General features: G+C 44.5%; 1 protein-coding gene across 3 annotated transcripts in view; it reads right to left on the bottom strand.

The window, feature by feature from the left end:
• Window positions 1-25863, bottom strand: part of SHISA6 (shisa family member 6) — a 259575-nt gene that overhangs the window by 123078 nt on the left and 110634 nt on the right. For 2 of the 3 annotated variants that reach the window (XM_068978982.1, XM_068978983.1), the window contains exon 3: window positions 4298-4393. The exons of the other annotated variant lie outside the window; for it this stretch is intronic. In XM_068978982.1, the coding sequence (XP_068835083.1) occupies window positions 4298-4393 (96 nt within the window). The remainder of the gene's footprint in view (window positions 1-4297; window positions 4394-25863) is intronic. 3 annotated transcript variants of the gene reach the window in all.

Raw genomic sequence — 25863 nt, 5'->3', positions numbered from 1 at the left:
CAGGCCTCTGCCCTGATGTTTTGGCCCTGGTAGACCTTTTGCCCGGACTCCTCACTGGCTGACACAAGTGCCTTTGTGAGTGCTAGAACCTATATCTGGCCTTGTTCTCTTCTTGGGGAGCAGGTGCCACTGGCCCAGCCTCTAGAATTCCCTCCAAGCTCCCTGCCCCTAGATGCCATTGGATTTGGGGGTTGAGCAGCTGGGGTGCCACCTCTGCCACTGCCCTCCTTGCTGAGCCCCCCAAAACTGGCATCAGGATGGTTACTTCTCCAGCTCTGATCTCAGCACCAGCTCCAACACCCCCCCACCCCCAAGGCCTTATTCTCTGCCTCAGACCCGATGGAGAGTGTGCTCTGTGGCAGGAATGGCCACTCCCAGCCTAGTCCCAGGGAATGCCATCTAGACAGAATGAAGCAATACATCCAGGGTCTTTCTGTGGGTCTGGGATGCTCCCCACAGGGCTCTGGCCTTGTCTCCATCTTGTTGAGGGGGATCCCAAGGCCTCTGAGGCTGTGTGGGTTCCAGCACCAGGCAGCAGCATCCTCATCCCACTTCTCTGAGCTCTAGAGATGGGTGTGGAAGATGCTCTGAAACCAGACAGGCTACACCTGCTCACGTGTCCTCACGAAGGGTGACCAACTGACCTCATCTGCCCTGGACGAAGGAGTTTCTTAGGACACAGGCCTTTCTGAGCTAAAACTGGAACAGTCCTGGGCAAACTGGGATGTCTGGTCACCCTAATACACTGGATGACCCTGCTTCCTGAATCACTGAGCAGGGATCACATATGCCCACCTGCGTGCATCTGTGACTGAATACCCCACCTGAAGTCTGTGACTCTGGTTGCATTTTGCTCCTAGACAAGGCCAGCCCCTCCCCTGCCGGCAACAGATGCCACTTGTTCTCGCCTATTAAAGATGCCACTTCTGAAATGCATCCCTCCCACTCAGGCATCATCAATTCGCCCTTTGTTACTGGACCATTCCTATCAGCATACGAATGTCACATGTATTGTGATTTCCCACATCAAAAAAAAAAGAAGACTCTCTCCATCACACTCCTTTCTAGCTTCCTTCCCCATCCTCCACTCCCCTTCCCCTGAGAGCTCTGGAGGGTTGTCTCTTCCTGCAGTCTCCTTTTCCTCTTCACCCTTTTTTAAATAATAAAAGATTATTTTCACAACCCTTTTTAACTTTTATTAGGGAACATTTCAAACATCTCCCCGAATAGTGAGACGAGCATAATGAACCCTCATCTTCCCATCACTCAGTCTGCTCGGATCCTGTAGCAGCACAACGCAGGCATCACTCATTCTCTCTCGCGTCCGTCAGCCGGAAGGGCTTCCCCAAATCGCCCCTGCCAAGCTCACAGTGCCCTCCACATTGTGGGTCACACTGTGGTCACTTCTCAGGCTTCATCTCCTCCGACCTCTCACACCTTATCACAACTGATGAAACATGGACTTTTCCCCCCCCATTTGACTTTCAAGACGCCACCCAGCCCTGCTTTTCTTGCTTCCTGGCTGCCCGCTCTTGACTGGTCTCCTCTGCAGGTCCCTCCTCACCTTTCCACCCTCATCTCTTTCCCGGAGCCTCTGCTCCCCTGGGAAGCCTCGCTCACCCGGGAAGCCTCGCTCACCGTGGGAAACCCATGTCATTCAGCGTCTGGCTTCCTGTACCAGAAACTCCCACAGTTACATCCCCAGCCAGGACATCTCCCCTGAACTTGTCCACATGGTTGATTAAGAAGCCTCTAAAACTTAATATGAAGCCAGACTGAATTCACATCAGCCCCAGCCTCTGCCAAGACCCCGGTCCTCCCACTGACATCGTCTTCCTAATGCCTCAGGTCACAAGTGTTATGTTTTTCATTCCACCTGGAGTGGCAACCAGATTCCCAAGTGGTCCCCAGGCCCCGGGTGGTCCAGCCCTGCTCTGACCTCACCCCTTCCTGCGCATAGCCCGGCCTCATCTGCTCCAGCCTCATAGCTATCCCTGTGCCAGCTGGTAGGGTGGGGGCAGTGGGCATCTGTTCCCGCCACCTGAGACACCCTCCCCCAAATTCCAGAGGACTTGACCTTTCACGTCCTTCGGTCTTTGCTCAAATGCCACTTTTATTCTCGAACATCTGGATGTTCTTTTCAACAGCTGCAGCTCTTCCTGCATCCCCTGCCTCATTTTGCCCCATAGCTTTTAACTCCCTGACATGCTTCGTGGATGTACTCCTTTACGTCTGTCATCTCTCTCTGGCATGTACGTCTATCGGCTGCATCCTCAGGCCTAGAGGAGTAGCTGGCACGCAGCAGGTGCTCAGCTTAAGCGCCGACCTGGGCAGCAGTGCCTGCCTCCTCCAAAGGGGACTCACTTTGAGGCTCCCATCTGTCAGCAAAGAATCTATCGGTCCGTCTTTCTCTTCACAAACACACACACACACGGGTGGAAAGGACCAAGGACAGTGTGGGTTGGCACAGGTGTACCTGCTGTCACTGCCACTCAAAAGGACTCTAGGCCTGGTGTGGCCTGGGCTACCCTGGTGGAGGTCATAGTAATACAGTATGGTCACGTGGGGCTTTTGGAAAAGAGTCTTAAGGCTCTCTCCTGCAGACTCAGAAAGAACCACCCTGTTTGAGATCTGTAACCAAACCGCCCAAATAGCAGAGGGTGTTCATTAAGACAGACTTGGAAAAATTATCTAAGGAGGCTGAGCTTCCTCTCTGGAAGGACAGACCCTACTCATCTGTAGTAAATGCTCCAACTCCTGATTTGTCTTCTTTTTTTAAAAAAAATTAAACGTATATATGAACTATGCCATATATATGTACTACATACTTTACATATATTACCATTTTAAATTGACTTACAGTGTGCTGTCAGTTTCTGACCCATCTTCTTTTTATGGCTTCCTCTATTGCAACATGTGTCTTCTATGAAACAGCCATCACTCACCAAGCGCTCATGACGTGTGGATCTCACCGACCCACCACCCACACGCCACCTCAGCCCCTCCATCCACGAGGCAGGATGCGTGGGGCTTGAGCAGCATCTCTGGAAGCAGGTATGAATATAACCTCACGAGACACCCTGAGCCACAAGCACCCAATTGAGCTGCTCCCCAATTCCTGACCCGCAGAAGCTATGTGAGATAAGAAATGTTTATTATGGGTTGAAAATGCTCCCTTCTAATTTCTTTCAGAGTGATGGGTATTTATCCCAAAGCAGATGGCACGGAGGTCGCACATCCCAGCCTTGAGCTGATATGAGTGTGTCTAGGATGTCCAGGATTGTGTCTTTTACTGGAAGGTCCTCCCAAGTTATCTGGTCCCAATTTGATTCTGCAACTCTCAGTAGCCACAAATGCCACCTGAATCCTCAATAAACTTTATTTAGACACAAAGAGACACAACAGAAAATACATAGACAGATACAGATTTTTTTTTCTCTATAGGATGAACAAACATCACATAGGGAATTTTAAAATTGGGTGCACGGAATGTAAGAAAAAAAATCGCAAAGTTCCTTGTTCACTCACACTTGGAACAAACACATATTTCAGAGGAAGACAGGGATACACCATCCCTACAACAGAATTCACAGTTGTCTATCACAGTACACAGGTGTTAGGAAGGTAATCAAAGGGCTGGGGATCCAGTTACTCTTGGTATGACAGGATGCTCACAAGATTAGTGGAACTCTGTTGAAACAAAAGACAGGATCGAGGATGCCACACCCCCTGCACAGATGCTCTGCAAAGCTGTCGGCTAGGTCATAAAGCAGCTCAGCAGGAATGCCATGTTAGAGTTCAGCTTGTGGCTGGAAGGTCTGTGTAACCTCTACCTTCATGTCCCCATCACGGAGAGTTTACATAGACACACTTAGGACGCTGAAACTCTCGACATGCATGCCGGCTTCAACACCCCCCAGGACAGACGTTGACATCGATGTATTAAATGTGGCTTTCAAACGGAAGAGGAATAATAGCCAAGAGGAGAAGGAACACTTTGCATCCGTCAGCAGTGTTTCCCGGCATGCCGCCTGTGGTCCCCTCCCACGGGGAGCCACGGGCTTCTGTGTCCTGCTCCACGCCGTGGGCGGGGCAGGACGCATGCCTCTTGGGAGTCTATTATTGCCTTCTAAAGTCACACCTGTGAAGCCGCGCATGTCATCAGGGTAAGCAGCCACGGAACCACCCCACTTATCCTGTCCCGGACCAGCCTCCGGCCTCCACACCATCTTCGCCTTTCAGATCGGGGTTCCCTAGGCAACCTCTGTATTTTAGTAAAAAATGGTTTCCACTGTACCCTTCGTGTGTCCTCTTCCTAATGTGACAAATCCAGATGAGATGAAGTTATGGAGATCAGGTCCTCCACTTCGGTAAGCATCCTTCCCATAATGTCCTGCAAGAAGATGGGGCAGAATTACCTGGCGCATCTGTGACACCAGCAAAGACCAACACTGCTGTTCCAGTTCACTCGACAATGGCGGTGAACTTAGTTTCAAATCAGCAGCTAAGTCAGAATGTAGAAGCAATCAAGGAAGATATATATATATATAATATTATAAATTTATATATAATATATATTATAAAATATATATATGAAGTATGCCATATATAATATATTACATACTCTATATATTAAAATTTAAATATATACACATATATATTGTGTATATATATACACACATATACACACACACATACACACACATATAACTGCAACAAAGAAGAAAGTTCTGGGAGGCTTATGTTGAAAGCAGAGGTGGGGGAAAGGGCTTGACTTTGGCATTTCTGACTGAGCACATCAGCACTTCAGTCTGAACTGAACTTGTCCTACCATCCTTTGCTTTGTCCCAGTTTCTTCTTTCTTTTTCCTGTCTTATTCCTTGGGTTTCTTTCTTCCTGAGGCATAGAAATGTGGTTCTGATCAAAATGCTCTATGTGTGTGTATGTTTATGAATCATACCTCACCCTATGAACTATAGCCTTGTGGCTTAGGAGAAATCCAACGTCACCAAGGCTGACAAGTAGGGCGGTGGCTCTGAAACGCTGGGAAAATATGTATGTGCTTTTCTCTTTCAACTTTCTGCAGTAAGATTTTATCCCTCGTCAGCCTCCTCTCTCCATCTACCTGTGGGGTTGGGGTGAAGAAAACTCTTAGACCCTGGGAGAAGACATGCAAAGAGAAAAATAGTTACTGTTCTGCTTTTGACATTTGATGTAGGATTTCACAGTACCCCTGAAGTACAGGCATTATAAAGAAAGACCTCTCTAAATGCCATCTTGAAGCATGTACATGTGAAAGTGGAGAAAGCCATATATATGTCATGTTGCCATAAGACCATGTTAAAAACTGTACTTAACAAACACTGAGAAGACTACCTAAGAAATAAAGTTAAGTAAAAAAGCAGAAGAAAATACTATCGTAAGTATGACCACAATTCTGTAAAAAATGCAAACCAGTGTAGTTTAAAACAACCACCACAAAAAACAAGATTGAAAGAAAACACACTGATACCGACTACCACCTTTAGATAGTTGGAACACGAGTTTTATTTCTTCTCTCCTTTCAGCTTTTCGGTACTTTCCAAGTTTTCTCCTATAATGAGCATGTCATTATAATATGTGGGTGAAATACATTCCTAATGGAAAAACGTACAATAAATGTAGATAACCTAAATCACATTTTTTCTTAGCCCTGCATCCTCTGCATTAGATATCAAAAAAAATGGGTGCATGCTGGATTCATCCAGAAGCTTTTAAAACTACCGATGTCCTAACACTGCTTCAGGGATTCTGATTCAGTTGATCAAGAGGGTTTGTATTTTTTTTTTTTCTTTAAGGAGGTCTCCAGGTGGTTCTCATGTGGCTCATATGATAAAGAATCTGTCTGCAATGTGGGAGGCTTGGGTTTGATCCCTGGGTTGGGAAGATCCCCTGGAGAAGGGAATGGCAACCCCACTCCAGTATTCTTGCCTAGAGAATTTCATGGACAGAGGAGCCTGGTGGGCTACAGTCCATGGGGTTGAAAAGAGTTGGACATGACTGAGTGACTAACATTTTCACACAGGGAAGAACCACTGCCCTAGAGTAAACATATAAACAACCGAGGTTCAGTTTGCTCATTGAGGGGGCGGGCAGTGAGCATTTGCTGGAGTCCTCGTGGGTGCCTTGCCCCACCCTCTATTTAGGTCCTGGATCCCAGCACCCTTCCTCTGAAGAGTGGAGTCTGGCTGGACCAGTTTCTTCCTTCTCCCAGATCAAAGGGTCTCAACCCTGTATGTGCATCAGAAAAAGCAGGCGGGCAGGTTAAAGCCTGCTGGGCCCCATCCCCAGAATTCCTGCATCAGTTGATCTGGGAGGGGCTTCCAGAGCTTGCATTTCTGTCCAGTCACCCTGATGATACTTGCTGCTGGACCTGGAGTCCAGGGTCCAGACTCTGAGATCTGTAATCCAAGTGTATCAGGAATATAAAAGAATTTTACCACTGTCTCCCATACGTCCTCCACTCTGGAATAAATGCTTCCTTCCTTGGGGCACACAGCTTTCCACGAGGAACTTTCTGGCTGTAAAAGACTGTAGTCACAACCCAGAATTTTATAGAAAAGAATTATTGGAGCTGAACTAAGAGGCTTCTGCCCGTATCCCAAGCCATGTCACGACTCCAGAAACCCAACTCTCATCCTGGAAAAATGCAACTTCATTGAGGGATGAAGGAGAGAAGGACAAGGGAGTGTGGAGGGATACAGTACAAGCCCCAGGAAGAGGGGCGCCCTTGTCCTGTAACAAGTTACTTCCCCCAACTGCCCCTCCCAACAACAGAAGAGTAAGAAATGGAAGTAGCAATTTGGAACCCTCATAAATTTGGACCTCGTTAATTCAGAACCTCTGATACATCCTTCAGAGTTTGGTTTATTTTTGTGCTCCTTATAGATAAGATTTTTGATAAACAATCAATACTGAGAGAGATGGCACATAAAACAGTACCTTTGCCACTTGAAATCATTCTTATCTGTCAGCTGGAACAAGGTCCCTCAGGGCTAAGTGCTGCTTACTGCTTTGGGCTGAGCTGACTGAAAGCCAGCTCAATCACCTGATCCCTACTGTGGGCCAGACAGAGGGACAGAGCCTCTGAAAACATGGTTTCATCTGTGTGGTACAACAGCAAACATTCTGTAGCATTATGCAGTTTACAAAGATCATTCATACACAATTTTCTTAAAGTTTTAATCATTACTGCATTGTAAGTTCTATATTATTAAAATATTAATTGCCCCTTTTATTGGTAGAAAAACTGAGGCCAAGGGTGGGAAGTTGGAAGATGACTGAGCCATCACTAGCATCACGGTCTTCTTTTTTTTTCCCACTTTTTATTTTGTATTGGGCTATAGCCAGTTAACAACGTTGTGATAGTTTCAGGTGAACAGCGAAGGGATTCAGCCATACCTATGCACGTATCCATTCTCCCCTAAACTCCCCTCCCATTCAGTCTGCCACATAATATTGAGCAGAGTTCCCTGTGCTACACAATAGATCCTTACTGGTTATCCATTTAAAATATACCAGTGTGTACATGACCATCTCAAACTCCCTAATTATCTTTCCCCCCTCAGCCTTACCCCCTGGCAACCATAAACTCATTCTCTAAGTCTGTGAGTCTGTTTTGTAAATAAGTTCATTTGTATCATTTCTTTTTAGATTTTCCACACAGCATCCTGATCTTCTGACTCCAAACCCCTTGTCAGTTCTCTCTTGCACACCTGGCTTTATTTCCTCCTCACAAGAGCCCTGTGTAACAATGGTCAGTTTTCTAAGTTCATGGAGCTAGGCAGTGGCAGACCCTGGATCGCAACCACATGTACCCATCTCTACATCCTCAATCTTTCTATAGCCCTCCCCAAGCCAGCTCACCCCTCGGTCTGAACAAGTGTAGATGGGACTCTTCTCTGAGACGTGAGCCAGGACCCAGGGGAATCGCTTCTCTTCTCTGCAGCCTTGACCTCATGCTTGACCCCATGACTTGATGCTGGGCATCAAGGCAGAAGGCCACAGCAGCACAAATTTTGCCCAAGTTGCAGTTCTGGAGAAATGGCCCTATACCCAGCAGAGCTCCGAGTAGAGGCTAGGGGGCGCTCTGTGAGCACACTCAAGTAGCATGGATACACATCCACGTGTCAACACCACACACACACAGCCCCTGATCAGGTCCCACAAAGGTGGGGCTTCCCTGGTGGTCCAGTGGTTAAGAATTCACCTGCCAAGGCAGGGGACACAGATTGTATCCCTGGTCCAGAAAGATGCCACTTTCCTCCAGGCAGCTAAGCCCATGCACCACAGCTACTGAAGCTTGCACACCCCCAACTCGTGCTCGGCAAGAGGAGCGCCCACAGTGAGAGAAAGCCTGCATGCAGCAACAAAGACTCAGCATAGCCGAAGTAAATAAGTTATATATATATTTTTTTTTTTTAAAAGAAAGCAGCTTTGAGTAAACAGAAAGTTTCTCTGTAAAAGAGATGTGCTATAAAAAATAGGAAGGGGAAAATGAGGTAATATCTGAATGACTTCAATAAGATTTATGAGAATTTTGCATTGGTTAAATTCCACCCACAGCTATGGGAGTGAAGCAAAGTAACCTAGACAGTTTGCCTGAGCTGTAAATATGGACGAGAGTATGGATACTGAAGAAGCTGGTGAAGTCAATTCCAATGAGAGAGATACACTGGGTACTCAGTGGGGAAGGAGAGAGAGACAAGACAGGAGAAAAGATGAAAAAAAAAAAAAAAGGACAACTCTAGAAGCTACTATCTATTTAAAATAAGATGCCCAGGAGAGAAACAGAAGGGATAATTCAGAATCAATAATTAAAAGTTAATAGACTTTTTTTGAGCAGATAGAAGACTTTAATCTTTAGTCAAATATCAGACATATATTAGAAGGATCAATATCTAGATATATTCACTAGTGAAATGCCATTTAGAAAAAAAAGGGAGAAATGCAAACCAACTTCATAAAACACTAACCCTACAGAAAGTGAAGCAGCCTTTTAAAGACTTTTGAGACCATTATGTCAGTAGACAGGAGAGGATGGAGGAGAGACAAGAGTGGATGAAGGAGATGGAGAAGCACAAACTTCCAGTTATAAAATAAATAAATCACGGGGGTATACAGTTCAGCCTGGGGAATGTAGTCAATAATATTGTATTATGTTTGCACGGTGACAGACGGTAACTAGGCTTACTATAACGATCATTTTGCAGTGTATTATATACAAATGTCAAATACTAATAAAATTTTGTATATCAATTATACCTCAATAAAAAAATTCAAGAAGTGTCTTTTCTTGCTTTGTTGAGTTTGTTTCTTTGTCTGTATCTGTTTCTGGTTAAATAACCTTCTAAAAGCAAAGGTACACTTCTTTTTATTGAACTTTAACAATTTGAGACTTCTGTATTAACCAGTAATGAAAATAAAATCTGTGCTCATTCATAAACCAGAAAGAGTTAAACTATGATACTTCAAAAGTAATCATGAAACTATAAGTCAATGGGTAGAAACGTATGTTTATGTTAATATCCAGAATACACAAATAACTTCAGTTTAATAAGAAAGTAAAACAACTCAATAGGAAAAAAAAAATAAAAAACAGGCCAAAGAGATGAAAAGGTAAGTCACAGAAGAGAAAATTTGAAGGTCCAATATGCATAAAGTGGTGTTCCATCTCAAAAGTAATCAGGGAAATTCAAATTAAAACCATAATGAGGTAACATTTCGCACCCAGTAGACTGGCAAAAATTAAAATTCCTGGGACTCTGAGCATGTACAGGCAGAAACAAGAACTCTTGCACACTTCTGGCGGGAGTGTAAACTGGTGCAAGTGCTTTGGAAGGAACCCTGATGATGGCTAATAAAGTTGATGATAGATGCACCATAGAACCAGCAATTTCACCTTCAGGTCTGTGCCTGAGATAAATCCTCAAATGTGTGCATAAGGAGATACATGCAAGGATGTTCGTGAGCAATATTGTTTCTAATAAAGATAAACTGGGGAAAGAACTCGGGATAAATCAGTTCAGTTCAGTTCATTTCAGTCGCTCAGTTGTGTCCGACTCTTTTCGACCCCATGAGTCACAGCACGCCAGGCCTCCCTGTCCATCACCAACTCCCGGAGTTCACTCAAACTCATGTCCATCGAGTCAGTGATGCCATCCAGCCATCTCATCCTCTGTCGTCCCCTTCTCCTCCTGCCCCCAATCCCTCCCAGCATCAGGATCTTTTCCAATGAGTCAACTCGAGGTATATTCATATAATGTAACCTTATTCGACTCTGCACAGCTGAAATGAACCAGAGCTCTAAGTATTAACATGGAGCATTCTTAGTTGCAGTGTTAAGGACCACACTCAACTAGCTGAAGGTAAACAGGATGACATCATAGAGAGAGAGTTTTATTTATTTATTTTTCACAGTAAATACTGTTCTCTTTATTATTCATACAAATAAAATCAATTATTACATTTGAGGAAGATCACCCTCTCCTTCCCCTGCTGTATCCACAAGCCCCTTCTCTATGTCTGCATCTCTGTTCCTGCCCAGGATGAATTGAGAGAATAGCATCGACACATATACTGCGTGCTCAGTCACTCAGCTGTGTCTGACTCTTTTGCAACCCATGAACTGTGGCCCACCAGGCTCCTCTCTCCATGGGATTTCCCAGGCAAGAATACTGGAGTGGTTACCATTTCCTTCGGGAGGGGATCTTCCGGACTCAGGGATCAAATCTGTGTCTCCTGCATTGGGAGGTGGATTCTTTACCACTGGGCCACCTGGGAAACCCCAACATAAATAAACTACCATGTGTAAAACAGATAGTTGATGCAAAGCTGCTATATAATATAGGGGGATCAGTTTGGTGCTCTGTGATGACCTAGAGGATGGGATAGGGGAGGCAGGAGGAAGGTGTAAGAGGAAGGGGATATATATATACTTAGAGCTGATTCACGCTATTGTACACCAGAAACCAATACAACATTCTAAAGCAATTATTGTTCAATTAAAAATAAATTTAAAAAAAACATATAACACACCACTACCTTGTTTAAATATATGCATATATAGTGTTATATAAGTACCAAGAAATTCTTGGATGTGATCAATACTGATATTAGGAACCCAGATACTTCTGTGGACATGTCTGACTCAAATAATTATTTTATTTTGTTTCCAAGATAGCTATAGATAGACACATTGATGGATGATGAATGAATACACAGATTATATAGACGATGGATAGATACATAGATGGAACTGTTGCCCAAGTATTTAATTCACTGCCAAATTATTCTCCAACAATAAAGGAAACAAAGAGTTTCCAGTTTTTAAGAACTCAGAGACTAAAATACCCTCTAGTCTTCACTAGGAGAAGGAAAAAAGCTGCCTAATGATGAAATCTGTCAAGCAAGAAGTAAAACTATAGAATTTCTAAAGTCATGGATGTGCTTATTTGTAATCTGTACAGTACACAAATCCAGAAATTCATTAAGAAAAGACTGGTGCATTAGATTATACATAACATTTAACAAATTGTCTTTATCGACAGAAATAAATTTGAGTAATACTGGAGTTGCCCTGGAAAATCTGGTATGCAAATGGGGCAATAAAATATATTATTGTGATAAAATAAAACCAGAAGCAGCTTCCTTTATTGGGGGAACAGTGCTCCATTGTTAGAGCCTGCTTGCAAAGGATTGCTTTGCTCAGAACAGACGGGGGAGCTGGTCTCTGGCAAGTTGGAAGGAAGTTTTATCGTGCTGGCTGGGACCCTGCTCTGTAGCCACTCCACTGCTGATCTTCTTCACAGAAAACAGGCCACAGACCAACATCAAAACACATGTAATATCCTACGGTCTAATGTGTGAGAAAGGGGTTCCCTTCGGTTACAAAAAGCTCCAACATATCAATAATCCTGCGTGCCTGCATGCTAAGTCGCTTCAGTCATGTCTGACTCTTTGCAACCCTATGGACCACTGTAGGCCACCAGGATCCTTTGTCCATGGGGATTCTCTAGGCAAGAATACTGGAGTGAGTTGCCATGCCCTCTTCCAGGGGATCTTCCCAACTCAAGGATCAAGCAAGAATACTGGAGTGAGTTGCCATGCCCTCCTCCAGGGGATCTTCCCAACCCAAGGATCAAGCAAGAATACTGGAGTGAGTTGCCATGCCCTCCTCCAGGGGATCTTCCCAACCCAAGGATCAAGCAAGAATACTGGAGTGAGTTGCCATGCCCTCCTCCAGGGAATCTTCCCAACCCAAGGATCAAGCAAGAATACTGGAGTGAGTTGCCATGCCCTCCTCCAGGGGATCTTCCCAACCCAAGGATCAAACCCGCATCTCTTACATCTACCTGCACTGGCAGGCAGGTTCTTTACCCACTGGCACCATCTGGGAAGCCCATCAATAATCATCAGTTCAGTTCAGTTCAGTCGCTCAGACTCTCTGTGACCCCATGAATCCCAGCACGCCAGGCCTCCCTGTCCATCACCAACTCCCAGAGTCTACTCAAACTCAAGTCCATCAAGTCAGTGATGCCATCCAGCCATCTCATCCTCTGTCATCCCCTTCTCCTGCTGCCCCTAATCCCTCCCAGCATCTGGGTTCTTTCCAATGAGTCAACTCTTGGCATGAGGTGGCCAAAGTATTGGAGTTTCAGCTTTAGTATCAGTCCTTCCAAAGAACACCCAGGACTGATCTCCTTCAGAGCGGACTGGTTGGATCTCCTTGCAATCCAAGGGACCCTCAAGAGTCTTCTCCAACACCACAGTTCAAAAGCATCAATTCTTTGGCGCTCAGCTTTCTTCACAGTCCAACTCTCACATCCATACATGACCACAGGAAAAACCATAGCCTTGATTAGACAGACCTTTGTTGGCAAAGTAATGTCTCTGCTTTTTAATATGCTACCTAGGTTGGTCATAACTTTCCTTCCAAGGAGTAAGCATCTTTTAATTTCATGGCTGCAATCACCATCTGCAGTGATTTTGGAGCCCAGAAAAATAAAGTCAGCCACAGTTTCCACTGTTTCCCCATCTATTTCCCATGAAGTGATGGGACCGGATGCCATGATCTTCGTTTTCTGAATGTTGAGCTTTAAGCCAACTTTTTCGCTCTCCACTTTCACTTTCATCAAGAGGCTTTTGAGTTCCTCTTCACTTTCTGCCATAAGGGTGGTGTCATCCGCATATCTGAGGTTATTGATATTTCTCCCAGCAATCTCGATTCCAGCTTGTGTTTCTTCCAGCCCAGTGTTTCTCATGATGTACTCTGCATAGAAGTTAAATAAGCAGGGTGACAATATACAGCCTTGATGTACTCCTTTTCCTATTTGGAACTAGTCCAGTTCTAACTGTTGCTTCCTGACCTGCATACATATTTCTCAAGAGGCAGGTCAGGTGGTCTGGTATTCCCATCTCTCTCAGAATTTTCCACAGTTTCTTGTGATCCACACAGTCAAAGGCATTGGCATAGTCAATAAAGCAGAAATAGATGTTTTTCTGGAACTCTCTTGCTTTTTCCATGATCCAGTGGATGTTAGCAATTTGATCTCTGGTTCCTCTGCCTTTTCTAAAACCAGCTTGAACATCTGGAATTTCACGGTTCACATATTGCTGAAGCCTGGCTTGGAGAATTTTGAGCATTACTATAATCATAACCACCAACAATAATGATAATAATAAAAATATACTAGGGAAAATGAACAAGGAATATGAATAGGAAATTACCCTAATCCCTCCCCCCCAAAAAATTTAAAAGTCAATGGAGATATAAAAATGTGATTAACCCTAACTAACTCATCATTAACTGGGCTTCCTTAGTGGCTCAGCTGGTAAAGAATCTGCCTGCAATGCAGGAGACCTGGGTTCAATCCCTGGGTTGGGAAGATCTCCTGGAGAAGAAAATGGTTACCCACTCCAGTATCCTGGCCTGGAGAATTCCATCGACTGTACAGTCGATGGGGTTGCAGAGTCACACGATTGAGTGACTTCCACTTTCACCATTAAGAAAATGCAAATCAAAACATGAGCTATCTTTTTAAAATACACAAATCAGTTTGGCAAAATTGAAGCATTCGATGCAAAACTGAAGCATTCAAGGGGACTCAGTGCCAGAGGAATGAGCTCTCTCATTGTTGCCAGCAGGAGGATAAATTAGTGATGTCTCTTTGAAGGACAGGCCATTGACTCAGTATCACGGTGCTAGGAATTTCCCCTACATGTATGCTGTCAAGTTTTCCCATAATATATGAACTAGGCTAGACAAGTGGCGGTGGTTTAGTCACTAAGTTGTGTCTGACTCTTGTGACCCTATGGACTATAGCCCACCAGGCTCTTCTTGCCACGGAATTTCCCAGGCAAGAGTACTGGCATGGGTTGCCGTTTCTTCCTCCAGGGGATCTTCCTGACTCAGGGATCGAACCCAGGTCTCCTGAATTGCAGGCAGATTCTTTATCAACTGAGCCACCAGTGAAGCCCCGGGTAGGACTGTGAAGCACTGATTACAGTAGTTTCTATCAATAGGCGGAATCATCCAAGTGATAGAAGAGTACACAGTACATAGCTGTGAAAAAGGATAAGAGAGGGCTGCATTGCATGCCGATGTGTGAAGAGCTTTAAGGTACAAAAAGTGGAGGAAAAAAAAAAAGGGTAGGGCAATGTTTCAGTATCATTCCTTTTATATAATGGGTTTCCCAGGTGGTTCGGTGGTCAAGAATCCACCTGCGAATGCAAGAAAAGACCCCCTGGAGAAGGAAATGGCAACCCATTCCAGTATTGTTGCCTGAGGAATCCCATGGGCAGAGGAGCCTGGAGGGCTACAGTCCATGGGATCGCAAAAGCTGACTTAGCCACAACAACACAACAAAGTAAGAATGAAAATACTATACACAGAGTCTATATAGAGACCCATTACAGGTAGGCTGCTTTATACTAAAATTTTTTTTTCTGCAAATAATCATGAAGCCAAAATACTAAAACTTTCTTTCCTTTGGGGAGAGAGTTTGGAAGAATCATTACAATATTCCTTCTGTTTTTGTTTGTTTTTTTTTTGCCCACGAGGCATGTGGGATCTCAGCTCCCTGGTCAGGGATTGAACCTGTACCCTCTGCTTTGGAAGACAAAGTCTCAGCCACTGGACCAGCAAGAAAGTCCCTACCTCTGAGCCTTATCACTTCCTTTACTGTCTGAATTTCCTAAACATGTATACATGTTATTTTTATTTTTGTACTATTGACAGAGGTTATCTGGTATTAGGGAGTGCAATCATGGGCCATTCTTTGTTTTTCTCTTTGTACTTCCTTATATAAAAAAAAAAACCTCCAATAAATGTCATTTATAAAAAGAAGTATAGGAGCCAGGATGTGAGGGGGGCTACTTTTCCTTGTGTAAATGACAAGGCATTTATCCAACACAGACACTAATACCCACCTGGCAGGAGGGTGGTGAGGATTAAATGAGATTCTGTGTGTCAATCGTTTTGTCTGATTCTCTGCACCAATAAGCCTCAATATATGGGAGCTGCTACTCCATCAAGACCATGGTCTTTCCTTTATCCCCTGCAGGGAACTCCCTGGGGTCCTTTTGTTCTGCATGTGCCTCAAGCTGACCTCAGGACAGAGAGAGTCAAGGGAAGGACTGCAGAGAGCTTGAGTTTTACTATTTGGCTCGAGAGCTCTTCCTCCAGGAAATCCTAGGGCTCTTCTAGTTCCTAAGAGCCCACACCCACGGCTCCACGAGGCATCTGGGGCTGAGAGTCCTGAGGCCTGTGTTTCTCCATGCAGTCTCCTTTGGTTGAGTGAATAAAGTTTCTCTGAGCTCATTCTACCAGTGTAAACTGGGGGCACGCCAGGTCTAATTGCAGCTTGAACTGACGATGACTATTTACTAGTTTAAAAGTCTCTGGAGAACAGCTACTGGGAATGCTTTGTTTTATGTGACAATTCAAGTGCTTGCTCACATAAGCACATGGGGGCTGTTTCCTCCAGAGTCTGTGCAGTTAGCGGAGCTGTTGGTAAATACTCCAGGCAAACCCGAAGACTTCCCCTCTGGCATCTTCCCTCTGCTGACTTGGTAGCTCGGAGACCTGGGGAGGGGGCCAGGTGTGCAGCCCAGCTGGTGAAGGCCAGGTGTTCACAGCTATGAAGGCTGAGGTAAGCAATTCCAGATTGCCAGAAGAGTATGGGAACCACCTTGCCCGATACGCTCATTGGAAAAAAGAAGAAACGTAAACCAGAGAGAGGGGAAAGAGGCACTGTCAAGGTCACATTGGTAGACAACTTTGGAAACACACCCCCGACCTTGACTTTTGGATTGGTGCTTTTCATCCTATTATCGTTGGGCCCTAGGAAAACAAGGGATTCTCATCAAATACAGGTGAAAGAGAATCGCAAGCAGGGTGGGGGTGGGGGCAGAACCTAGACTACAGGTTGGTACCCATGACACTAGGCTTCCCAGGTGGCTCAGTGGTGAAAAAATCCACCTGCCAATGCAGGAGACACAGGCTCAGTCCCTGGGTGGGCAAGACCCCCTGGAGAAGGGAATGGCTACCCACTCCAGTGTTCTTGCCTGGAGAATCCCATGGACAGAGGGGGCTGGCACACTACAGTCCATGGAGACGTGAAAGAGTTGGACACGACTGAGCAACTAAACTATAACAACCACCACGGCATTAGTGAGAAATCTTATAGAAAGTCATTCATAAAAGAACCATTTCCATTCAGATGAATGTCCTCTGAATCATCAATTTTGCTGGTTTGTATTTAAGAAAACTGGTACTTTGTGCTTGAAACCAAACCAAACAAACAAAAAAACATCAATATGTACACCGTGTGAAGTGAAAGTGTTAGCCGCTCAGTTGTGTCCAACTATTTGCACTCCCATGGACAGCCACCCACCAGGCTCCTCTGCCGATGGGATTCTCCAGGCAAGAGCACTGGAGCAGGTAGTCATTTCCTTCTCCAGAGGTTCTTCCTGACCCAGGGATCAAACCCAGGTCTCCTGGATTGCAGGCAGATTCCTTACTGTCTGAGCCACCAGGGAAGCCCCACATACTCTGCAGAGGTCTCTATATTTGTCAAGGGCAAACGCTAGGTCAACTTTATCCGCTGCAGTAGGTGGGCTTTGCTGTGCTCTCTTGTATATTACTCTCTTGTATATTATATATGTTTTAGGGTTTTATTTTTTTTAAAGAAAGCATCACATGGCTCAAAAATAAAAGTTTGAAAACCATATCTCTAGTGCATCCTAATTATTTACCAAGGGAGTAAGAGAGAGTGAGAGTATTTACTGGTTGTGGCATTAATTTTCAGGGGTTTTAGAAGGATGAAGCCCTCCTCCTCCCCCAGCCATCAAGATACAATCAGGGAATCTTAGAACTGGAGGAGGGTTCAAGGTCACCTTTTCTAGTCTCGAGATTTACAGACAAGGAAACTGGGGCGTGGGAGGGAGAACAAACAGTCCAAGGTCATTGCCAGCTGTGACAAAAATCCGCACATTCCCAGATCAGAGCTCTCCCCGATATCCACGCAGCCCATGGCTGCCTCTGTACCTAGGAAAGTACAGAGGTGGATTTCTATTTCAGGAGACCCCAGTGTGCCACTTATTTTTTCTTCAGATGTGCTAGCTGTAATCCCCTTGGAAAGATGCCCAGCATCTAACCAAAACTTCCCGTCTCTGACTATGACACCATTTCAGTTCTGTCTCATTGAAAGCCAGGACCCTGGCCAAGAGGAGATCTGAAGCAAGCCTGGGGAGAAGGGGCAAAGGATCCAGGCAGGGAAGACTCCTAAGATGTCCCAAACCTTTTAGGAGATTAGGAGAGATGCAGGGGTCAACCGGGAAATCTGTGAATCACTCAGGCTCTCTCTTCATATTTAAAATAAATTTCTTTTGATGTGAACCATTTTTAAAGTCTTTATTGAATTTGTGACAACACTGCTTCTGTTTTATGTTTTTTTTTTTAGGTTTTGGGGCCACAAGGCACGTGGGAGTCTTAGCTCCCTGACCAGGGATAGAATCCACACCCCCTACATTGGAAGGGGAAGTCCTAACCACTGGACCACCAGGGTCTCTTTTGTTATCACAATGCAGATTTATAGGCAGTGACTTAGCCATGGAGTGATGGGGTCTGTTTTCCCCTCTGACTCTTGACTTCTCTCAGCAAAAACACTGAGCTTCTTTCTGAGTGCATCCAGATTAGTGAGGGTCAATGGAAGGATGCTGAAAACCTCTAACATCTTATAGAGTTTTATCAGGTGGCCTTTCTGATAAAGACGTTGGCAATGAATGCCTTTTATTATCTAGAGAAAATATTTAAAGACCACATTAATATTATCTCCATTCTGCAGATGAATCAACAGTCTCAGAGAGGTTCAATAATTATACAAAGTCCCAGCATGACTCACCAGTGATTTAGGACAGAACCTAAATATTCTTGGGGTTCCATTCATTCAATCATGCTTCTAGGAAAGCCATGCTTCCTCCCTCTGCCCAAGGGACTCCACCTCTTCTGAAACATGCAAGAGAGACCCATGTGTCCCACACACACAGAGCAAAAAGGAGCCAACTGGAAAGGCTATCATTTTTTTTCTGACTCTATCTCCCAATGGGAAAGCAATTTAATGTGCAAGCTAGTGTGTACATCCTAGAAGTTATCGATGAGAATATATTTATATTCACATACCCCGGACATGTCTCAATAATAGACAGGTGGTAAAAGCACAGACTTCCAAAAAATCAGCCTGGCTCTGACACAGGCCATATGGCTCTGGACAAACCATCAGCCTCAGATATCCTCATCCATAAAATGGGAATGCTGCTGGCCTCATAAGGATGTTAGGAATTTGAAGTTAAATGCACGAACGCATATAAAGCACAGAGCATTTTACATTTCTTCGATAAGTCATTACTAGAATAATAATTATTACTAGAGGGGCAAACCTTCTCTACTGTACTGAATATTTCAAAATACTCCAGGCAGAAAGGAAAGAAATAGTCTTAGGTTCACAATTATCCAAAGCTCCAGAAAGGTCTTTCTGCTCCCCATTATTTGGGGATAATTTCAAGGTTCATGCTGGTAATATTGTCATCCCTTGGCAGTTTAGGGTACTCTCTGCAATTGTTACCCATGTGTTGGAAAATGGGGCTTCCCAGGTGGCTCGTGGTAAAGAATCCACCTGCCAATGCAGGAGACGCTAGAGTTGAGGTTTCGATCCTTGGTTTGGGAAGATCCCCTAGAGAAGGAAATGGTAATACAATCCAGTATTCTTGCCTGGGAAATTCCATGGACAGAGGAGAGCCAGGCGGGCTACAGTCCGTGGGGTCACAAAGAGTCGGACTGAGTGACTGAGCACGTGCTTTGGAAAAGACAGACTTGGGAAGATCTAGCTGGAGGAAACCACGTCACATCAAGAGGAAGCCACTCTGTCTCCCCTAGGGCTGCACTGGTTCCTCTGTGATTCTGCTTCCACCCCACAGAATGTCCACTCTTTCACTTTCCAGTGTCTTCTGGTTTCTCCCCATTCCTGGGACCTCCAGCATTTCCTGTTCTCCATCGCCTCCATCTGATGACCTGGCTTCCTACTCCATGAAGAGATTGGAGCAGTAAGAAAGGAATCTCTCATTCATAGGAAATGGACATCCACCCTTTCCCTCTGTCTCCCCCCACTACTAAAGTAGGTGAAACACCCTTGTTAATACCCATCCCCTCTCACCTTCTCAAGGACTTAGTTCCTCAAAGCACCCCACTCCTTCCCAGTCATCAGGCTGCCTCCCTCAACAGGCTCAGCCACACTTCAACTCCTCCAGACACTCACAGCTGTAAACACAAGGCTCTCCTTGACCCCGGCCCTCCTAGCCCAGTCACTGCCCCGCTTCTCTGCTGCCCTACAAAAGATAATTCACTAAGAGCTGCTGAGAGTCACTTTCTTCCCCTCATGCTTTGTTTTCAGTTCCTTTCTGTCCAACTTATATTTCCATCTCTCTGCTCAGCTCTTCCTATAGCATCAGCCATTGTTGTAATGGACAGAGCGTCGCCCTTCCTTCTCTGTGACCTCACTGTCACTTGCTTACATTTGCAAAACTCCTATTTCCAAATAAGGCCACGTTTACAAGGACTCAGGCTTTAGCAGATCTTTTTCAACTTTTTATTTTGTATTGGGTGTAGCCAGTTAACAATGTTGTGATAGTTTCAGGTGAACAGTGAAGGGACTCAGCCTTATACATATACATGTATCCATTCTCCCTGAAGTCCCCCCCATTCAGGCTGCCGCATAACATTGAACAGAGTTCCACGTGGTCTACAACAGGTCCCTATGGTTATCCATTTAAAATATAGCAGTGTGTACATGACTATCCCAAACCCCCTGACTTATCCCCCCACCACAAATGCCCCTGGCCATCATAAGTTTGTTCTCTAAGTCTATGAGTCTGTTTCTGTTTTGTGATAAGTTCATTTATATAATTTCTTTTTAGATTCCACATGTAAGGGATGTCATACAATCTCTCTCCTCTGTCTGACTTAACTTCATTCAGTATGACACTCTCTAGGTTCATTCATGTTGCTGCAAATGGCATGATGTTATTCTTTTTAATGGCTGAGTAATATTCCCTTGTGTGTATGTTCCACACCTTCTTTATCCATTCCTCTGTTGATGGACATGTAGGTTGCTTCCATGTCCTGGCTATTGTGAGCCATTCAGCAGATCTTTCGGAAGCACTCTATTCAATCCATAACAACCATCAGAAGAAACCTTGACTGCTACAGCTCCCGGAATGGTTTCTACCTACTCTTCCTCACTACACTCACCCAGTCCTAGAGCCTTGATTCCTCTCTTTACTGCATCTTCCCATCATCACTGAGCCCCCTGAGGACCACCTGCAAAGTGCATCTGATACCCACCCAACGGCTCTCCATCTCACTTTTTAGTCAAAGCCACCACCACCTCTCGTCTGAGTCTAAGGCGGCCTGCCTCCAAGTCTAGTTAATTTCCTTCTCTACACAGCACTGCTCAGAAAAATGGCCTCTGCCATTCTCCTGCAAGCAAGACCGTTCACTGAAATTGAGAAAGTAACTCTGGGAGAGCCGGCCCCAGGATAATGAACAGCCCAGCAGGCTCCTTTTAAAGAAAAAGAATGCATCCTGGAGCCGGCCAGGAAGAAGGGATGAGACGGGATTCAGGGTGAAGACTGTGGAGTGAACAGGCTTTGCAGCCAAGGCTTAAGGTCTACCTCTAATAAAGCTGTAGCAGCTGAGCTGGCTGGTGCCGGCCGAGCCACAAGGGAGATGGATTCCAAAGTAGCAGTGAACAGGCTGGGAAGCAGGGAGTATTCATCTTAGCAGCTGGCCCGAAGACACTGATTCCACTAATAAACTCAGTGCAACAGCTGACAAGGCGTTTGAGCCCAGAACTCCTACTGAAGTCGCGATTTAAGTAAAAAGAATGATTTTCACTGAGAGGTGAAGTCAGGCAAAACCCCAAAGAAATGGATAAGTCTCTAGGCTTAGGAGAAGAAAATTTCATGGACAGAGGAGCCTGGCGGGCTACAGTCCATGGGGTCGCAAAAGAGTCAGACACAATTGAATGACTAAGAGAAGGCTGACTATTAATAAAAGGGTCACCATGTCTAAGGCGACACTTGACTATTCACTTTAGATAAAATCTCATTTAATGGAATCCTTGAAACAACCCCACAGTCACTACCTCTGTACGGCATGTAAATAGAATAAAATCTTCCTTGCTTTAAATAATCTGTCCCGAACTGCACAGCTCGTCATGTAAATAGGAAAGATTTGAGCAAAACATTGTTTTATCCCAGGCCTGTGGCCTTTCAGCAGCCTCAGGCTGCCGTGAGAAATAAAGACATATTAAACTGTAAGAAAGGGAAATTCGTGAAAAACATCAGAAAGGAGGTCAGTGAAGATTGTGTTCAAAAGAACTAGGCCCAGGAATATGGGATCAAGATTTCAGCTCAATGGTGAGAAGTGAAAAAGAATATGATGTCAGTCATGAAATTTTTGCTCCTTGTTTTATGTCCCTGGATATGTTCCAGGGTCTCCCAGTTTATCGTCTAGGGGAACTTGAATAGAATTTGTATCTGACTGTTGTGTGGAAATTGTATACATCTTAATTATGTTGAATTGATTCATAGTGTTCTCCAGGTCTACGCCATCCTTCTACTTCTCTGTATATTCATTCTATTAATTTTTGAGAGTTTGATGTTGAAACCCCACTTAAAATCTTAATTTATCTACTTCAAAAATAATTGTAATATATAGTGGAACTATATGAAACTTTGTTTTGTATTTTCCAAGTCTCCTGTAAATGTGTTATCATACTTTAATAATTAAAAAAAAAAAGAATATTGTGTCCAATATCCTGGGCCTGAGCAATTCTTTGGTCAGCCCTGCAGGTAACATAAAACATAGTTTAAAAATAATTCTCATGAGAACCACGCGTACATGAACTAAAAAGCTGACAAGTTGAGTCTAACATCTATCTGGGAAACACTAATGCAAGAGAAGAGCCAAGACATTCTGGAAAAGGATATGCTGGAAGAGGATACTCTGTATTATAACAGAATAAAGCAGATATTCTGTATTATAAGATTACTAAACAGTATATTTACTATTACCAGGGACCTGCCTGGTGGTCCAGTGGCTAAGACTCCATGATCCCAAAGCAAGGGGCCTGAATTCAATCCCTGGTCAGGGAACTAGATCCCATAGGCCACAACTAAGGATCCCACTTGCTGCAACTGAGACCCAGCACAGCCAAATAAATAAGTATATATATAAAAAAAGGATGGTATAAATATAAGAGTAGATAAGTGGAAGCAAACGGAACACCCAGAAGAAAGATCTAGTAAATGTAACAAATGAGTCTATGATAAAGTCAGCTTCCAAATCGGTGGAGGAAAAAAAAGGGTTGGTGGGGGGAGATAGTGGCTGTGGGAAGGAGGTTCTAGAGGGAGGAGAATATATGTATACATATGGCTGATCCAAACTGCTGCACAGCAGAAATTCATACAACACTGTGGGACAATTATAATCAAACAAAAAAAGAAAAAGAAAAAAGGTGGAACAAACCAGAGTGACATCTACAGTGTCTCTTCCTACAGACTTACTGAGGTGATCGGTCCAGCCATGCACCCCTTCGTATGATCCACACTAATTTTCTGATAAAGAGGGTGGACCTGGAAGCCTTGTTTTTGTTTGTTTGGGGTATTTTGTATCACGTGACTTTTTCCACTTTACTGGCCAGAGCTCACTGAACCAGAAATGAAAAACAGACACAGGGAAACCAACCCAGGAGCTGTGTTAAACTGGTCAGTTTCTTGCTCTCAAGAATATAAAGAGTCAGCAGCACTCCCTGTCAGGGTATTTGGACATGTCAAATCACCGAGTCAGTGCTGGTGTCAAGACACTCCAAGGTTCTGTCAGTCCATTCAGTCGCTCAGTCGTGTCCGACTCTTTGCGACCCCCTGGACGACAGCACGCCAGGCTTCCCTGTCCATCACCCATTCCTGCAGCCTGCTCAGACTCCTGTTCATCAAGTTGGTGATGCCACTCCCATGCAAGGTTCTGTGCACACTCCAGTGTCGTTGGGAAGAGGAAGGCCCCAGAGAGGGGCTTTCAGCTCCGCTCTCACAAGACCCAGGAGTTTCTGCAGCCTCAAGACACCCTTGTGTTGTTGAATAAGCTTCCTTTCATTCGAGGTATTCTGAGTGGGTTGGTGCTTCTTGCAAACAAAAATATTCTGAGCAGAACATACACCATTCATCAAAACACGTTTCAGTTAAGAGTCTAGAATTTAATAGGGAAAGATGAGTTAGTTAAAGAAGTCGAAGAAACTGTTTGTTAAGATTTTTCTCCACCTTGGCTGAGCAAGACAGGAGGGCCCAAGGAAAGGAAAGACAGATGGATCAGATTTTATGAAAATGTTTAGAGGTTTAAAATCTGCCTTGCAATGCAGGGGAAGTGGTTTCGATCCCTGGCCAGGGATAACATCCCACTTACTGTGGAGCAACTAAGTCTGTGTGCCACAATTAAGACCCGACACAGCCAAATAAATAAATTAAAACAAAAAAACTGTTTAGAATCACATATGTCAAAAAGCACCACCTATGTACATCTCTGTTCAGAGCAGCGTTATTCAAAATGGCCAAGATGCAGAAGTAACGTAGGTTACAATCAAGGAATGACTAGAGAGGACGTTATGCTGAGTGAAACAAAGCAGTCATTAAAAGACAAACAGTGTGTGATTTCCTGTACAGGAGGTGGCTAGGGGGTGAAATTTATAGAGACACAAAGTTGGGTGATGAGCACCAGGCACTGGAGGTGTGGGGATGGGGAATTGTTTAATGGGGACAGAGTTTTCATTTTCCAAAATGAACAAGTTCTAGAGATGGATGGTGGTAGCAATCTGCACAATAATGTTAGTATACGTAACATTTCTGAACTCTACACATAAGAATGGTTAAGATCATAACTTTTATGTTGTGTATCTGCCCATAATTAATAATTAAAAAACAACAGTTCCAGTGTACATAAAAAAAAGTTCCTGCGAATAAAGAAGAGATGAGCTTTCTCAGGAGGAGGCAAAAAGACAAAACAAAACAAACAGGCTGTGGACATGAACAGGCAATTCAGAAGAGAGGTATCCATGAGGTTGAAAAAGAGTTGGACATGACTTAGCTACTTACTAAACCAACAAGGATCTCTTTAGGGCAATTAGTGATGTAATTGACATAAGATATTTAAAACATGCACCTCTTTCCACTTAGTTATTCCACTCATAGCAATCTATCTAAGGGAAATAATTACAGACACAGCAGAGATTTATGGATAATGATTATCATCACAGTATTATTTATAATGGTATCAAATGAGAACCAAGCTCAATGTGATTAATGGGGGGAGGGGGGGCTAAATAAATCATGTCACTTCCCAAGGCTGGATGCCATGGAGTCACTCAGTGTGATCTTTTGAAGAATATTTTTTTCCTGTGGAAAATTCTCATGAAGTAACATTATAACACCTTTGTAAGAAAAAAAAAGTGGGATGGGGGATATGCACGGGGCTGCTCTCAAAAGGTTTATTGGGATTATGAGTCATTTCCTATACTATTCTGTGTTCCCAGGTGGCTGGTAAAGAATCTGTCTGCAGTGTGGGAGACCCAGGTTCAATCCGTGGGTTGGCAAGGTCCCCTGGAGAAGGAAATGGCTACCCACCCCAGTGGGGGCTTCCCAGGCGGCACTAGTGGTAAAAGAACCCACCTGCCTGAGCAGGTAGATGTAAGAGAGGAGGGTTTGATCCCTGGGTCGGGAAGAGTCCGCTGGAGGAGGAAATGGCAACCGACTTCAGTATTCTTGCCTGGAGAATCCCATGGACAGAGGAGCCTGGCGGGCTACAGCCCACTGGGTCACAAAGAGTTGGACACGACTGACTAACACTTCCGTGTTTTTCAAACTTTCTTTTATGACCAGGTATTCCTTTTATAATCTAAAATACTCTATATTAGAAAGAGAGTGCATTTCGATGGGAGGGGTTACTATGAAATGGAGCGAACAAGTCGCAGTGCAAGATGGGGTCGCCCACAGCATCATCTAGCCACCTTGGGCCTCCAAATCTGTGCAGCGTCTCTTCAGCTTGTTCCCTTCCTTTCTCTCACACCAGCAGAGAGGGAAGGCCACAACTCTACTCCAGCCAGGTCTCTGCAGCCTCCACACCCCTAAACCTTCCTCTCTTTCCACGAAGATGGCTTTCCTGGAGCGACATTTAAAGGAACAGAAGAAGACTGACATGAACCCCACCCTCGCCCAGTA

Source organism: Capricornis sumatraensis, chromosome 8 (assembly GCF_032405125.1).
Source record: "Capricornis sumatraensis isolate serow.1 chromosome 8, serow.2, whole genome shotgun sequence".
Lineage (NCBI taxonomy): Eukaryota > Metazoa > Chordata > Mammalia > Artiodactyla > Bovidae > Capricornis > Capricornis sumatraensis.
This window is presented reverse-complemented; position numbering and strand designations above follow the sequence as displayed.